Raw genomic sequence first — 14,596 nt, forward strand, 5'->3', positions numbered from 1 at the left:
ACGCTCTTACAAAAATCAGATACAATTTTATTGACTCATTTAGTTTTTACTTATTGAAACGTTACATATCGTGGAACCTGGTAACCAACACTTCATACTATAGAAATAATGTTTTACTAACTTTTACGAATAGTGTAATTTTTTATTGTACTAGTTCCCAGAGATTACAAAAAAATGCGTATACCTTCTTCCTCGATGGTGAAATAAACAAACTAATCACTTGTTCATGCACGCACTGCCGCTTATCGGTGGAAAATATACAGTAATTAAATCTTCAAGGAATTGCCGAGCAATCATGATAATAATGTACTTGCGAACGGAGATTATTTCTTGTTTTCAAAACATCAGCTAATAAATGTTTATATGATATGTTTATATCGTCTTGAAAATATTTATTGGATCAACAAAATGTTCAAGGTTACAGCATGGTGGTCTGTAATAATGAAGTTTTCTTTGATATTTACATGTCGTGTCGACCAAAATATAAGAACGTTTTAACTGTTAATATTAAAAGACTCTTTTAAATATGTTTTCTTTTTAGTCGCTTTATTGGCGTTTATTTCATTTATTTTTTTGCAATTGATGGTATTGTTATTATTGTTAAAATTTGATTTATTGCAAGTACGTAGTACAGTGTAGTATATGCATAATTTATGTAGTATATATATATATATAATTCTATATATAAAGCAAGCGATGATCAAGTCCTGCAGATTGAAACATGACCCCATATATTCAGATTATGTTGATGCAGAGCACAGAAATAAACATCATATGTACTTGGGCTGAAGAACGCACACTCTCCCATGCGGTTGAATATGACAATTATTTAGATGAATAACCGAATACTTTCATTAATTGTATTTTCATCAAAAAATAAAAACTACGTCATATACCTGCATGAACTGCTACTTGAAACAACAACAGCTGGTTTCTTCGACGTAATCGGTAGGACAGCAAACAACATCCTTGTAATTGTTTCAACATATTTCTATATGCTGTATAATTGCACCAATATTACCCATTCTTTGTGCCTTTGTTCTTTTGATTTTGACTTATGACTGTTGTTGGAAATTAATCATCACCATAATGGTTTCCCCCGAACATGTCGGCAGTTCTGAACGGCTATCAAAGTTGTTGTTTTTAGCGTAGTGTGAGGCTGTACGCATTGTTTTGTTTATTGTATTGCACGACGTTATGTACACAGTAAAAGTTAACTTACATCAATATGCTCATGTTTTTAGGACACGCTTTTGTAAATAAGACGATCTTGTTGTTTCTTTCAAACGCTAGATCATATTATTCAATACATCTAAATATTTTGATATTAGGGTCAATACCGTTTTGATGCCATGAAACAGATTTAAATTCAAATTTGCAAAATCTACATGTACTTGTCTTGTTTACCCAACAACTGGATGGGTAAGAGAGCTTGAGAAACACTTGATATATATTTTGCTTAAAATGTCATGCTATGATAAGAAAAACCGTTTGCAAAGTTTCGATGCCTAAGTAATTAGTTTCTTGTTGAAACTGGAACATAAATCAGTATAGATAGTACACCTATCTATTGTTTAAATATGCAAAGTACATGCGTCATGGAAACGGAATCGAACTTAATGCGTACGTGAATATTTAGTTTTCCTTATTCGATTACTCTTTCACTTTGGGTCTAAGTATAACAAAGTCTAATGTGAGATTACTGTATCTTAACACTATCATACACATTCATTTTCCTTCTATTTAATAAATAATGTATACAGATATGTTTCTTATAAACGTGCCTGTATTTATATGGCATTTATTGCACCTATGTACGTTTGTATTGCTGATTTTGCCGTTATATCAGCAAACGATATAGACAACGATTATATAGGGATACGCAACATAACGCGATTCCCATCCAACGAATTCCGTTTCTCTGGGTAAGATTAAACAAATAAATTGCAATTAAATTGAAATTACATTCATCCTTATTGCTTTTTAGTTGAAATACGAAGTTATAGGTTAAGGTTTTTTTACATGTATGTTTTATGAATACTTATGGATAAAGTGTTGGGTAATACATTCCTTTCAACCAGTTTAAAAGCCCAAACGTTTTGCATTTAATTTTCCAAGGCGTTGAACATATCTTTATGTTGTACTTGAAGCTCTGTCCTGTATTGAATAGTTAACTTGCCTGTAACAAATGACTCGCAGGTTGTTATAAAACTTGCAGCCCTTATAATGTTTCTGGGGTCTCACCATTTCTATGCATTCAGTTTTTATTGGTATCAATTTGATAACGAATCCTTTGATCGAATACTCGTATAGTAGTGTTTTTTTTAATATCTGCTTAATAATTCTTTCAAAGGTAGCGAATACCACGTATATATTTTACGGACAAGTGCGCATATTTTGCCCCATTGTGTTGATGGCATTAAATAAATGCATAAAAATCACACAAACACTGTACTAAAAATATTTGACTCGTTACTACATATTATCATTTACGTATGTGTATCGTAATATACGTATATGAAGATGGAGCGAAATGAGAAAGAGACACACAACAAAACGTGTCCATGATTTGTTTGTAAATTTAGATCTACCTTCTTTACATTTGAGCTGAATTTCTGACATTTCCTGATCTATTGGTGTTTGTCTACTTGTTAATTGTTGTACGAGCCTACATTGTGACGTCATCGTGGCACGAGCTGCCATGAAAACATATTAAATTGTTTGTGACATACACGATTTATACCCAGAGGTTTTCAGACAACCCAGTTATGAGAGAGGTGAGTACACAGTTAATAACAAGACGTTTACTTTCATTACATGTATTTGTTTTGTAGCTTGGAATAAACTTTCGAACAAGGATCACATTTTGTGTTGGAACGATTTCTCCATTCGTGTTACCACGGAGAGGACAGAAAAATTAACGTTTCATGGCAACTTAACACGATTGGTAGCAATGCACGTGGGTACAACTATGGGATACGATGTAAAGACGACTGACCTTTGCGTGCCCCAAGATCGAACCTATTGATTGCAGTTTTCAAATAGACGGGAGAAAAGTCATGTTTCGTTCAAATATTTAACATGTAATTTTAAAATATATTATGAATCAAACTCGATTTTGTCAATAAGCTAGTCTACTTTTACCAAACAACAGATTATGCATGATTATATTACTCAAAGTTGATAAATAACTATTATAACAAACGATTTTGGAGACTCACGTGTATAATAAAATTGTTCAGTAATGCTCATGCATGTTAACTATGCATTTGGCATTTCGTTTTGAAACAAACACAATTTAATCAAGTGCAAAAGAAACAATAGGTTCATAAATATCAATATTTTTATACAGCTTTCTGCACAGGTGTGTATAATGTCAGTTTTGCGAACGGAATAAATAAAACCTTTCGCAAGAGACGGTTTTTAACCTACAATAACGGATGTTTTCGTTTTGCAGATGCAACGTTTTGTCATGAAAGTTAAAAGTCGAATACATTCTACGATAATAATATGGTTTTTATATAAAAAAAATTTAAACTGCTCATTTAAGTTCTACTATACAAAGACCACTGAGGTTTTGTCATTACTATAAGTCCGGCCATATAAACAATAATGTATTTCTTTGAAAAAAAATATTCTCTTAAATAAGCATCTCAGTATTTAATTTATCTCCAAATCAAATTCCCTTCGTTTTACTCACTGACCACACTTTTTCAAATGCATGCCATCTGTGAACATTTTCAAAATAAATTGAATTTTTAGATAACGCCCATGTTTTCTGCTTTCTTGCAACTTCTATTTCCACAGCATAAGCATACACACTACCACAGGTGAATGACCGAATTATTGTGCGGACTAGACACGGCGTGCTAGCGTTAATTGAATCATAATCATAAGCAAGGTACGTTTATGTGAAGCGAACTGTTCTTCAGATGTTTGTTTTATAGAGGCCGGTGTTCGATGGATACATCTGTCACAATTTAAATAAATACGTAATTTGATTTAAATGCCGTAAAATACCAGCGATAATTTAAGGTCTGGTTATAATTGCAAGCCCACCGCCTGGATATGAAGGGGAACAATAGACCATGTGTGGTGGAAAATGAATACAACATCTGGTGGAAAATATTTAAAAGTAGGACTGGTTTCTAAGACCCATGTATTACAATTGAGTAATAAAGGAGGATGAATGCTCTTGCTTAAAGTTTCGTCACAGATTAGACTGTGCAGTTCGACACTTTCCGCTTTAATAGTATTTTTATTTTTATTGGCGTCAATTCTTAACGAAGATTCAGTGTCGTACCCGATAAGCCTGTGCGCGCCACACAGGCAAATTGGGAACGACATTTCACGCACATGCATAGAACCCCTTGACCAAGAGCGAGGCTCAATAATATTGGATATGTCGACCACATTTGTTTTGAGGTTTGCTTTTCCAATGTTACCTTTAAGAGGTAGCAGCGTTCCTACTTGACATCCCGGTGCACCCACTTGTTCAATTAGCATTTTTATATTGAAGTCGGATTTTAATCAAACCGTGTGCTAAAAATCATATAAAATGTAAATGTAATTTATCTTTATAAATTTAAATTTAATATAAATTTAATTTATCTTAATTGCATGTTAGGTGACTAGTCATGCAATAGTTAAGACATTAATATGATGGAGATGTATGATTTGCAATGTTAATCACGATTAACGATTATGATAATATTTATCGTAACATATACAACAAAAATAACAAATAAGTGTTATAATAATAAGAAAGGGTATATTTTTGAAAACAATAAGATAAGTAATCAAAATAATTAGTGATTAAAATAATTATTTATACTAATTTATCATAAGTTATAATAAAAAGGAAGACAAAAACAACATCTTGACAAAACAAAAATATTGCGAATTCTATAGTCATATAACAATTTACATCCGTCATCGGTATAAACAATATGTTTACTCACCCTGTTATTGCATAAATCATGAGTGCAATTAACTCTGCTGTATATTATGACGTCAGTGCTTAACAGCGCTTTGTCCTGAGTAAGACAAGTATTGAATTCAAGACAAAAAACACAATCATAATGTGTGCGTATTTTTTACGTCAGGAAAGCACTGCAACTCTGCGGGTCGGATTTACGAACGGATATAAAACGCGCGCGTAGTCGGTATCCAGTCAGACAGGCAAGCACGTTAGAACGCGCGGTGCAGAAGTTCAGATCGGAAGCGAATCACTGATTACTTGTAAAAGTAGTGCGTAAACGTAACTGACTGTAGTAGTTGGCGAACAAGCGCTAGAAGTAGAGTTATCCGTCAATTATTTTATGCAGATGAATATATCAGACGTAGTGTCATCGACTGTTGAGTAAATTATTTGTATAACGGTGCACAACTCAATTAATAACATTAATTAATCAAGGTGACATCTCAAAACACGTTTAGAGATAATAATTAGTGGACGATTTGTTGCATCGTCTACATTGAGCAGCTCTCCTTTATTATATACATTGAATTTGAGTTATTTACAGAGACACACAAAAAACGCAAGATGATGTCATACGCGCACATACGAGTATTTATCATTGTGCTATTGACAATTATGGCGGTTGGCGAAGGCTTAGAGGCGGAGAAAAAGAAGAATAAGCGCCCGCAGAAGTTCAGCGGGAAGTGCAAGCCGAAGATTATGGCCGAGTATGAGCTGGCGTTCCACAGCGCGTGGACCGAGTCCGTATATCCCCGGATGTATCCGACGTACAGGCCGCACGCGCAGTGGTCCAAGCTGATAGGTAAGTGCGGTTTTTTCATAACGTTTCATCATATATATGTGTGTTCTATTATATCTATTTTATATAACCACTTCTTGATTCGATTCTGCCCGCAGTCGGGTCTAGAGATTCACTGTCGCTTAGTGTGCACTTTACTAGGCTGTGATATTGCACAGGATGTGCTGCAGCTACTTTTGCCACATATGACATAAATCCCATTTTTGCATGACGCTGCTCATGTATAACAACTACTTTCAGGTAACGGTATACTATTTCTCTGTTACGGTGACACTTTTGTCAAGAAGGTTACGTGATATTTCGTGTTCATTCATAAACACACGAGAATGGAACGTTTGCAGATCTCAGTAAAATGTAAATGTCATAACGCCATTGATAATTTAAACTTATATTGTTTTTCATTCCTAGCATTTCGGAACAATAATACTCTTAATAAACCTATGTTTCTGTTTAGTTTATCACAACCAAACAGTTTTTTTAGATAAATTATTTCCCTTAAATGGCAACATGTCTCAATGCAATATATTTTCTTTCTTGTAAAAACCGCAAGGGAATTTAAATTCAATTATTATGATAACAAAACGCGTTCCGTCTACACCAGATCGTACAAAGTCGGCCTTATACGCGATGTGTTCGGACGGACGAACAGTACTCACTCGAAATCTTTTAACTTATTCCGCAGACTAAAATTGTATTATAATATTGGCAGGTCGCAGTCACTCGACCCAGTACACGATGTGGTCAGAGGGAGCAGCGGCGACGGAGGCGGTGAGGGAGTTCGCGGAAGGCGGCGACACCAGAGGCTTTGACATAGAGGCTCAGGCTTATGGAGGCATCCGGGACGCCTTCACCGCGGCTCCCATTTCCGGTGGCATGGGCAAAACCGCAACGAACTTTATAGCCGATGGCGAGCATTCTTTGGTATGTATTTTCACAATTGTTTCTAAATGCTACTAAATGGCGAATTACACTATATATAGAAATGGCGCCATGTGATTGTTCGCGCAGGGTTACCTTGTATATTTTATTGTTTCTTTGAGAAAACAAATTTTTCAATTAATAAAAAAACTACCATGTAGCTAAATATATCTTAATATTGGTCAAACTAAAAGGTTGAGCTCTTGAAAATGACTCCTCTTCACACGATGACGATATAATCTGTACTTAATAATAATGTTACATTATGTCTGGAATAAACGAATAGCCCGTTGCTGCAAACAGCATCTAAATAAATTCTGTGCAGGTGGTTGTAAAACATCAAAGGTAATACATTTCGTATTACTATTATAACTTTTGGCAAAGTTTCATCGCCGATGCTGGTATATCTATCGAGCTCGGTGAAACGAATGCCTGTTATAACTATTCCCTTATGTTTCGCTTGATTGAAATACAAAGTTAAAACATTTCAAAAATGAATGAAGGTTAGAAAAGTGTTATGTATTAGTCTCAGGAAAAGTTTTAGTTAAATTCAGTTTAATTCATGAATACATGGAATATCACAACAACAGTCTTTAACAGAAACTTATCACAAGTCTTGTTATACATATATTTTAAAAGATAATAAGTTATACTTTTTATTTTAAAATTTGTTTGATAATACTTGAAAAAAAAACAGCACAAAAGCATTCCATCCACAGACATGATAATATTAAATTGCGCATAAGCTGATTTTCTCAATCTTAAAAGAATTGCACTTGCACTATCGAATACGGTTTCCTATTGATACATGTGTATCTGAAGTTTTTACACATTTATAAATGTTATGTTTCCGTTTTGCAGGTCTCATTCATGGTGCGTCTGATACCGAGCCCAGACTGGTTTGTGGGTATTGCGTCTTTTGACCTGTGTGAGAGCGGTCGCTGGAAGAGCCACATCAAGGTTGATCTCTTTCCACTTGACGCTGGAACGGACCGAGGTCTTACATTTACTGCACCGGATTGGCCATCGGTTCCGCGAGAGGCTATTTATAGACTTTCGCCCATGAAACCGGCGCATTCTGCAAGCGCATTTTACTACCCGAATATGACATCACTTCCGTCAATTGGAAAGGTTTTCTTGACAAAGGTAGCTGAATTCCGCCGCAGTGGAAAAGTTCCCCCACCCGTGAAACAGGAACAAAACTTGGAAATTATTAACGACGAAAGTGAATTGCCTGCTGCTAATGACAAGGTTATTGACACAACATTTGACGGGATCAAAGACATTACCGTTAACGAAATCGAGCAACCGAGAGCAGAATCATTAATAGGTATTTGCTGATAATAGTTCTTTACTTTACATTCACAACCTTTAAACGATGTTCTACTAAAAAATATAAAGGCTAATGCTAAAATTAACCATTTTAGCGGCAATATTTTACTTGTAGTGAATCGTATGGAGCTCCGTTCTTTGCAATATGAATGTGTTTCGGTCAGAAAGTGTGCTACATGGATGAATTGCCATTTGCCTTAAAGTGCCTGCTTTCTTACTTTTAACTCAATGCGAAGATTTATAATGATAATGATGTTATTAAAACCATCTTACTAGGCGTAACCAAATTGTCGACATTCCAAGTCAGGCATTATGTAAATTTTGAACGGGAGCTTCTAAAAAGTTTAGTCTATCGCTTCCACTTGTTTAGTCTGTCTTTAAACATTTACAGTAAAGATGACGCATTTTTCACTTACACAGCCTACTAATGTTTCTGATCGACATATTGTTTAATTCAAAAACTCATGTAAAATAGCTTTTGTAATAATATGCAATGTTCCAAACAAAATCAATCTGAGCGGTTTACCGTTTCCTTCGCAAACATATTTCTACATAAGCCTTATGTTCTCCTACTAAATATGAATGCAGAAAATTAAGCCACATATATCCGTTCAGACTCTTCTAGACAATCGATTAAAAATATCCTTAATTGATGTCATTGCAAGTTAGGATAATGCTCGTCGATTTAACTAAATACTACATAAATATATAAGAACCATATCAAAAAGTTTCTTACACTAATGAACTTGCAAATAGCGCATATTTAAACTTTCAGCCCCGTCGGATACCGGATGTGTGGTCTCGGAGTGGTCGCCGTGGTCGGAGTGTTCTGTCACGTGCGGATTCGGCCGACAGGACCGACGGCGCAGCATTCTACGGCGAGCCCTTTCTCCCGGCTTGTACTGCCCGGTGCTCCGAGAAGACCGCACGTGCGGCACAATGCGCACGTGCGAGTGGGAGGTATTCCAGTTCCTGAACAGGAACGGCTGAGGAGGGAACAACTACCGGAAGTTGGGAGCAATAGACGAATTGTGTGGTAACCACTCTTTCTTGCATTCAGCGAAGTGTCCTGCTGTCATGAGGTGATGTTGTGGGACAAGTTTGCGCAGGTAGATCGTGTATTGATAAGACAAGGTAACGATGGTAACGTCGATCGAACGTTGTACTAGAAGAAAGGCAACCCCAAGACTGATAGACACTCATCTTCTTGTAGCAGAATGTTGCTTTAAGATCAAATTGACTCGTAAATAGACAATGCATACCGTTTCCCATTCACAAAGCGATGGGTCATGTACCGATTTGAAATCTGGTGATGATAATGCATGTATCTGGGGTTTAAACACTTAAAACCAAGTATTATTTAGTGATTATGCATTACAGATGACAGGAATGTATGTTAAACTGTCTAATTTCTACACCCGAGTAAGAAGAGGGTGTGTTTTGAATACTACGGGTTATATGCAATGTTATCAAATCGTTTTAAGATGTTTGTTGTTGATTTTACATATTTTATATAAGCGTTTGTATTGAAATGTTTTTTTGTTTTTGGTGTGTGCACGTTATCCCCATGACTGACTTGAATCATTCATTTTCGTTCAAATAAGCGAATTTTCATATGTGCATGTAGTTCAAGCCTTCAGCTTCTTATTAGTTTTCTTACATACATGGTTTAATGTTCTTAATATCATTAGCTTATCATTTCTGTGTACCGGTATAGCATGTGTTAATTTAAGTTTTTTTGTTTTTTAAAAGAATGATCTGATTTATGCACTTTTAATGTTATATTTTATAAAACTGTGTTCATTGCGTTTTTATAAATATATAATATATAATATAACTATGTATAGAGTGTCGTTTTTTTCACAACCGGATAGTGCCTCTTTCTTGCGTTTGTATTGAAATACAAACACAAATATACTCAATCATGGCATTTATGTATACATACAGTGTAATTTCAATTGCCGCGTAAATTGTTGATTAAGTTTTTAAAACACTTAACAAAACTACAACAAAACAATACTGTGATGTTAGTAGTGACATTGCGTCTGTTGCTTAATAAAAAATTAACTTGATTAATATCAACATGAGATTTCAGTGGAGAGCACTGTGTGGTCAATCACATTAACAAAAAATCGCTCAAAACGGAACATACAATCTTAAACTAGCATATGTGCATCCTGCACCAGCTATTTCACTGTGCAATTACATACGATCAAATACTGCTACTATGAGTGTGTACGGAAAATAAACAGGCAATGTAAATACTTTGTCAAATAATACACAGTTTCTGCAAGTGTCCATATGGGGCCGAGAACCACTTTTACACATACCCATAGGAGCGTCTCAGAAAAAACGAGTCGAAGTTAGGTCGAAACAATTTAGTACCATTGAAGGCAAAATAGTTAGGATCACGTGACTCCGACAACTATTGCAGGACACTACACGTGTATATGCGACATCTACAACTGAAAAAAAAGTTATATGAGCGGTTTAAATCATGGCAGGTGAACAAAGTGGGGGCTAAAATAATTGTCACATCAAAGATGTAAACTGCATAGAAATGACGTTTAACGGAATAGCAAATGTTTTCTTTACGATGAAGGCAAATTTATTCTACTTATACTAGATAATTTATGCTAATATTATTAAGTCTAGTCTTTATAATATATATTTTATATATCTGCTACATAAAAGTAACGGCAATCAATTAAGTTTTGTGTTCTCTCAATGTTCAGTCCATATTTCATGTGTATGCATAGCTGTTGAATTGTTGTAACATACGAAGATGTTTAGACGTCTCGTTTAAAGTCAAATTTTGATGAATGTTTTTTTTGTTGTTAGGTTGTCTAGTACAAAGCCATACTACCACTTGTTATAAACATTAGAAACAGTATACAAATGTGTTTGTATCTCACAAACCATTCGTTTCTCGTTACAGTTAACTACCATGGACTTTTCACCTTAAGCTCTGTCCAAATAAGTTTAATATCTTCATTCTTTAACATAACCGATGTAATATTGACCAAAAGATGTTAATGCACACATTTAAATCGTACCTTGTTCGGAAAAAAAGAGAACCTGAAACCACATTTTGTATGATTCAACAATTTCTCGCTGATGAATGTTCCATAAAAACAGACACTTTATCAGTTGCTAAAAGTTGTAGACCACTTAATTGGGAAGAAACACGTCTGTTTTTTCAGCAAGAGTTTTATATTTCATTGCTACAAATACTTTATAAATATTTACCAGTCCACTCGCGTTGCAACATTCTACGATGCCGACTTACAAAATGTAATACGCAGTTTCAAGTGGTCACGTGATGTATGGTCGCATGTGTGTCAATGTCAACAAAAGCAATGTCGCAGTCCAAAAACAATTGAATTGCTCAGAAAATAAAGAAATGTGTGAAAAAATCACAAACACAGTCGGCTAAACTGCAAATTAGTTATTGCAAGCTTGAATATTATGCTCCTACATTTAACTATCTGATATCACTTTTAATGTAAAAAAACACACCAGCTACCGCAACCATTTTAAATTTGCCATTGGAAATATCAACTATAAATGAAAAGACGACATTTTTTAAGTGTGCGTCTACGTAAAATATATATTATTTATTTCGCTAGTACAAACATGTACTTGAACATGTAAATAATATTTTCTTAAGAGTTACACAGAAATTTGAAGCTAAAATAACGTATTCTACTTGCATATTTGCATCCTTCTTTATTTTTCAAAAGACTGGTCATTAAAACATGAACTAGAGTGATTACTTTATGAAGAAACTAATTTGAATGTTTCTTTAAACACGCCGGTAATCCGGATACTTCGATAACAGATAATAACAAAAGCTACGCGGGTGAGGGGAGTTCTTCAGCTTTAATTGCATTAATGTTCTGTACATTAAGTTTTCAGACACTGAACATTGTTTGGTAGTTTAATAATATAGCAGATCGTATTGCGAAGAAAGAAATTCGCGGAAGAACGGTAAAAAACGATACAATTCCATCGAAAATCATGAACTAGATCAGTACATATGCCAACAAAATACAAATAATAAAAAATAAATCAAGAACGTGTTTACTATGCGCATAAAAAGATCACTATGTCTATTTATATTACAACATGTTTAATGTTTAGTTTACTCACGTGTTTTAGGAAATACAAATGTTTAAAGAGTCGGTTGCCAAATTTTCATGGACAATTCTTTAGCCGAACATCTCAATGACAATAGCACATCTGTTTCCAATTGCCCGACACTTTTTAACAGATAAAACACACTATTTTTTAGTGAAACAGAAATGCTTAATTCGCTGTCGAATACTGTAATAATCGACAAGAATTAATAAACACTGTCTATACTTCAGTAAATTGAAAACGAATCACCAAACATTTGCTTCATTGTTTTATCTCTTTCGAATATAATCATGATTTTGTTTTTCATGGGATATTCAATTAAGGCAGGACATCATGGGGATTCAAATCTGACCAATTTGAAGCCTATAAACATTCCCCGACACTGGTAGTCACATCAGTCAACAAAATATCGGAGTGCCTAATTTGTTAAAATACTTAGTTATCCGAAGTGTCCGTTATCGGCAATCAAAGTGAATGCAATCAAAATTTCAGTATTTTAAGCACAGTAGTTACTCTAAATGCTGGAATAGCAACGCTTTGGTAAGTAGAGTAATACTATGAATTAACACATTTAAAATAGTAGACAAAGCTCGGATATCAGAGTGCCCAATTCGTTGAGATTCTCCGTTATCCGACGTGCCCTTTATCGGGTATCAAAGTGTCCACAACATCATACATACCACTTATTAAAACATGCTCTATCTTCGTTTATATGTCATCGAGTACTATCAAACTTTCAGTATTTGCACCACGGTTATAACTCTAGATGCTGGAATAGCAAACCATTCGTTGGAAAATATATCTAAATATTTATATTTTGCTAAAATGTTTACTGATCATCCGTTTTATGCTGTTTTCCGATGGATTTTTCTCCTTTTTGGGAAAAAATCTGCCATTCTTCATTTAAATTCTTTCTTCAAATACAATAAAATGAACAATTTATTTACTCTACCATGGGCCGTGTATAAAACAACAACAGCAACAACAACAACATTTATTAGCTTTTAAGCATAAAATTGCTTTTTAGACAAATGTATAATATACACGTGTAAAGACATGGATGATAATAATTATGAGAATAAGGTAATAATTATGAAAACTATGCAATGGAAGAAGTTAACAAATATTTTACTGATTTATAACCTAAGATATGTTCCTTCAACATCGATAATGACAGTTGGTAATAAAATCATGCGACACAAATATTTAACTGATTTATAACCTAAGATATGTTCCTTTAACATCGATAATGACAGTTGGTAATAAAATCATGTGACACAAATATTTTACTGATTTATAACATAAGATACGACAAAAATATTTTACTGATTTATAACATAAGATATGTTCCTTTAACATCGATAATGACAGTTCGTCGCGTCAATTCAACAAACAAACATTAAGTACCTAAGTTTAAAAACTTTCTTTCATTTTCTCTGTTATCGAAATGCCATCCGTTATCGAAGTATAGATACACCAGCGTGTTTATATGTCCTTACTGATAATTACATATTTTGTCTAAACAGTTTTACGCCTGACTTCGATTTATTCTCTAAGACTTGGCGTCCATCCAGCATGTAGTAAAACATTGACGTCATCACGCACACTTTGGTCTGATTGGTCCCATAAAGCAACGTACCATCATATCACGTGTCTGCAGCCTCACGTGTGGGTTCATGAGTGCAGCGAAAACTCATTCGGAACGATTCGAAACTTCGTTTGGTTAATTGAAGCATGGAGGTCTGTAAATAATTGCTCAAACGACACGAATACTTAAATAATAAATTAAATACCGTGTAGTGAGGCAAATATGTTGATGCCTAACACTACAACAACTCTACAAACAACAATGCATATAATTTGAAGCAAATTACATATCCATTGTCTTATTCTTTGGTTCTTTACGTTGAGAATTAACTTAAAACACTTTTCACGTATAATTGCAATCATTATGATCAGGAACAAAGACCAATTTGATTAAAAATATGTCAACGTCGATTTCAGTGTAGGGTATTTTATATGTACTGTAAGCATAACAAGAAAAACAACACACCAAATATCCGTCCCATATATATTGCAAACCATCGGGCAATTATATATAATGGCAAAATAGTTTATGTCATTTAATGAATTAGTTTAGCTTATCAAACAAAGCATCGAGATCTCGCTGATTAAAGTGATATTATGGGCATCCAACAGTATATGCTATGTTTATAGGTGTCTATCGCAACCGTTGTTTATTTTTGGTGTTTTCACTTCATATAAACTTATATTTATTAATGCACCATCAACATACTAAAACAATATCTCGGAAAGAGAAAACTAATGCATTTCATTATCAACCGTACTTTCGTTTTGTCAACTGACGACAGAAATGATTCGATGTATGATGTGAATCTAAATTTAGTTTTAGTGCAGATTCGTTC

General features: G+C 34.4%; 1 protein-coding gene across 1 annotated transcript; it reads left to right on the forward strand.

Moving 5' to 3' along the window:
* The first annotated feature begins 5,192 nt into the window (after positions 1-5,192).
* LOC127840911 (spondin-2-like) lies at positions 5,193-9,839 on the forward strand. The gene is made up of 4 exons (XM_052369374.1): positions 5,193-5,783; positions 6,490-6,701; positions 7,560-8,028; positions 8,806-9,839. The coding sequence occupies exons 1-4, from the start codon at positions 5,546-5,548 to the stop codon at positions 9,018-9,020; spliced, it is 1,134 nt and encodes a 377-aa protein (XP_052225334.1). The 5' UTR covers positions 5,193-5,545; the 3' UTR covers positions 9,021-9,839.
* The last annotated feature ends 4,757 nt before the right edge of the window (positions 9,840-14,596 follow it).

This window comes from Dreissena polymorpha, chromosome 8, assembly GCF_020536995.1.
Source record: "Dreissena polymorpha isolate Duluth1 chromosome 8, UMN_Dpol_1.0, whole genome shotgun sequence".
Taxonomy (NCBI): domain Eukaryota; kingdom Metazoa; phylum Mollusca; class Bivalvia; order Myida; family Dreissenidae; genus Dreissena; species Dreissena polymorpha.

Bases quoted from the DNA above. Each gene is read 5' to 3' on its own strand.
- LOC127840911 (XM_052369374.1), top strand. From the start codon at position 5,546: ATGATGTCATACGCGCACATACGAGTATTTATCATTGTGCTATTGACA. The intron at 5,784-6,489 runs GTAAGTGCGGTT...TAATATTGGCAG, and splicing joins GCAGTGGTCCAAGCTGATAG to GTCGCAGTCACTCGACCCAG. The intron at 6,702-7,559 runs GTATGTATTTTC...TCCGTTTTGCAG, and splicing joins CCGATGGCGAGCATTCTTTG to GTCTCATTCATGGTGCGTCT.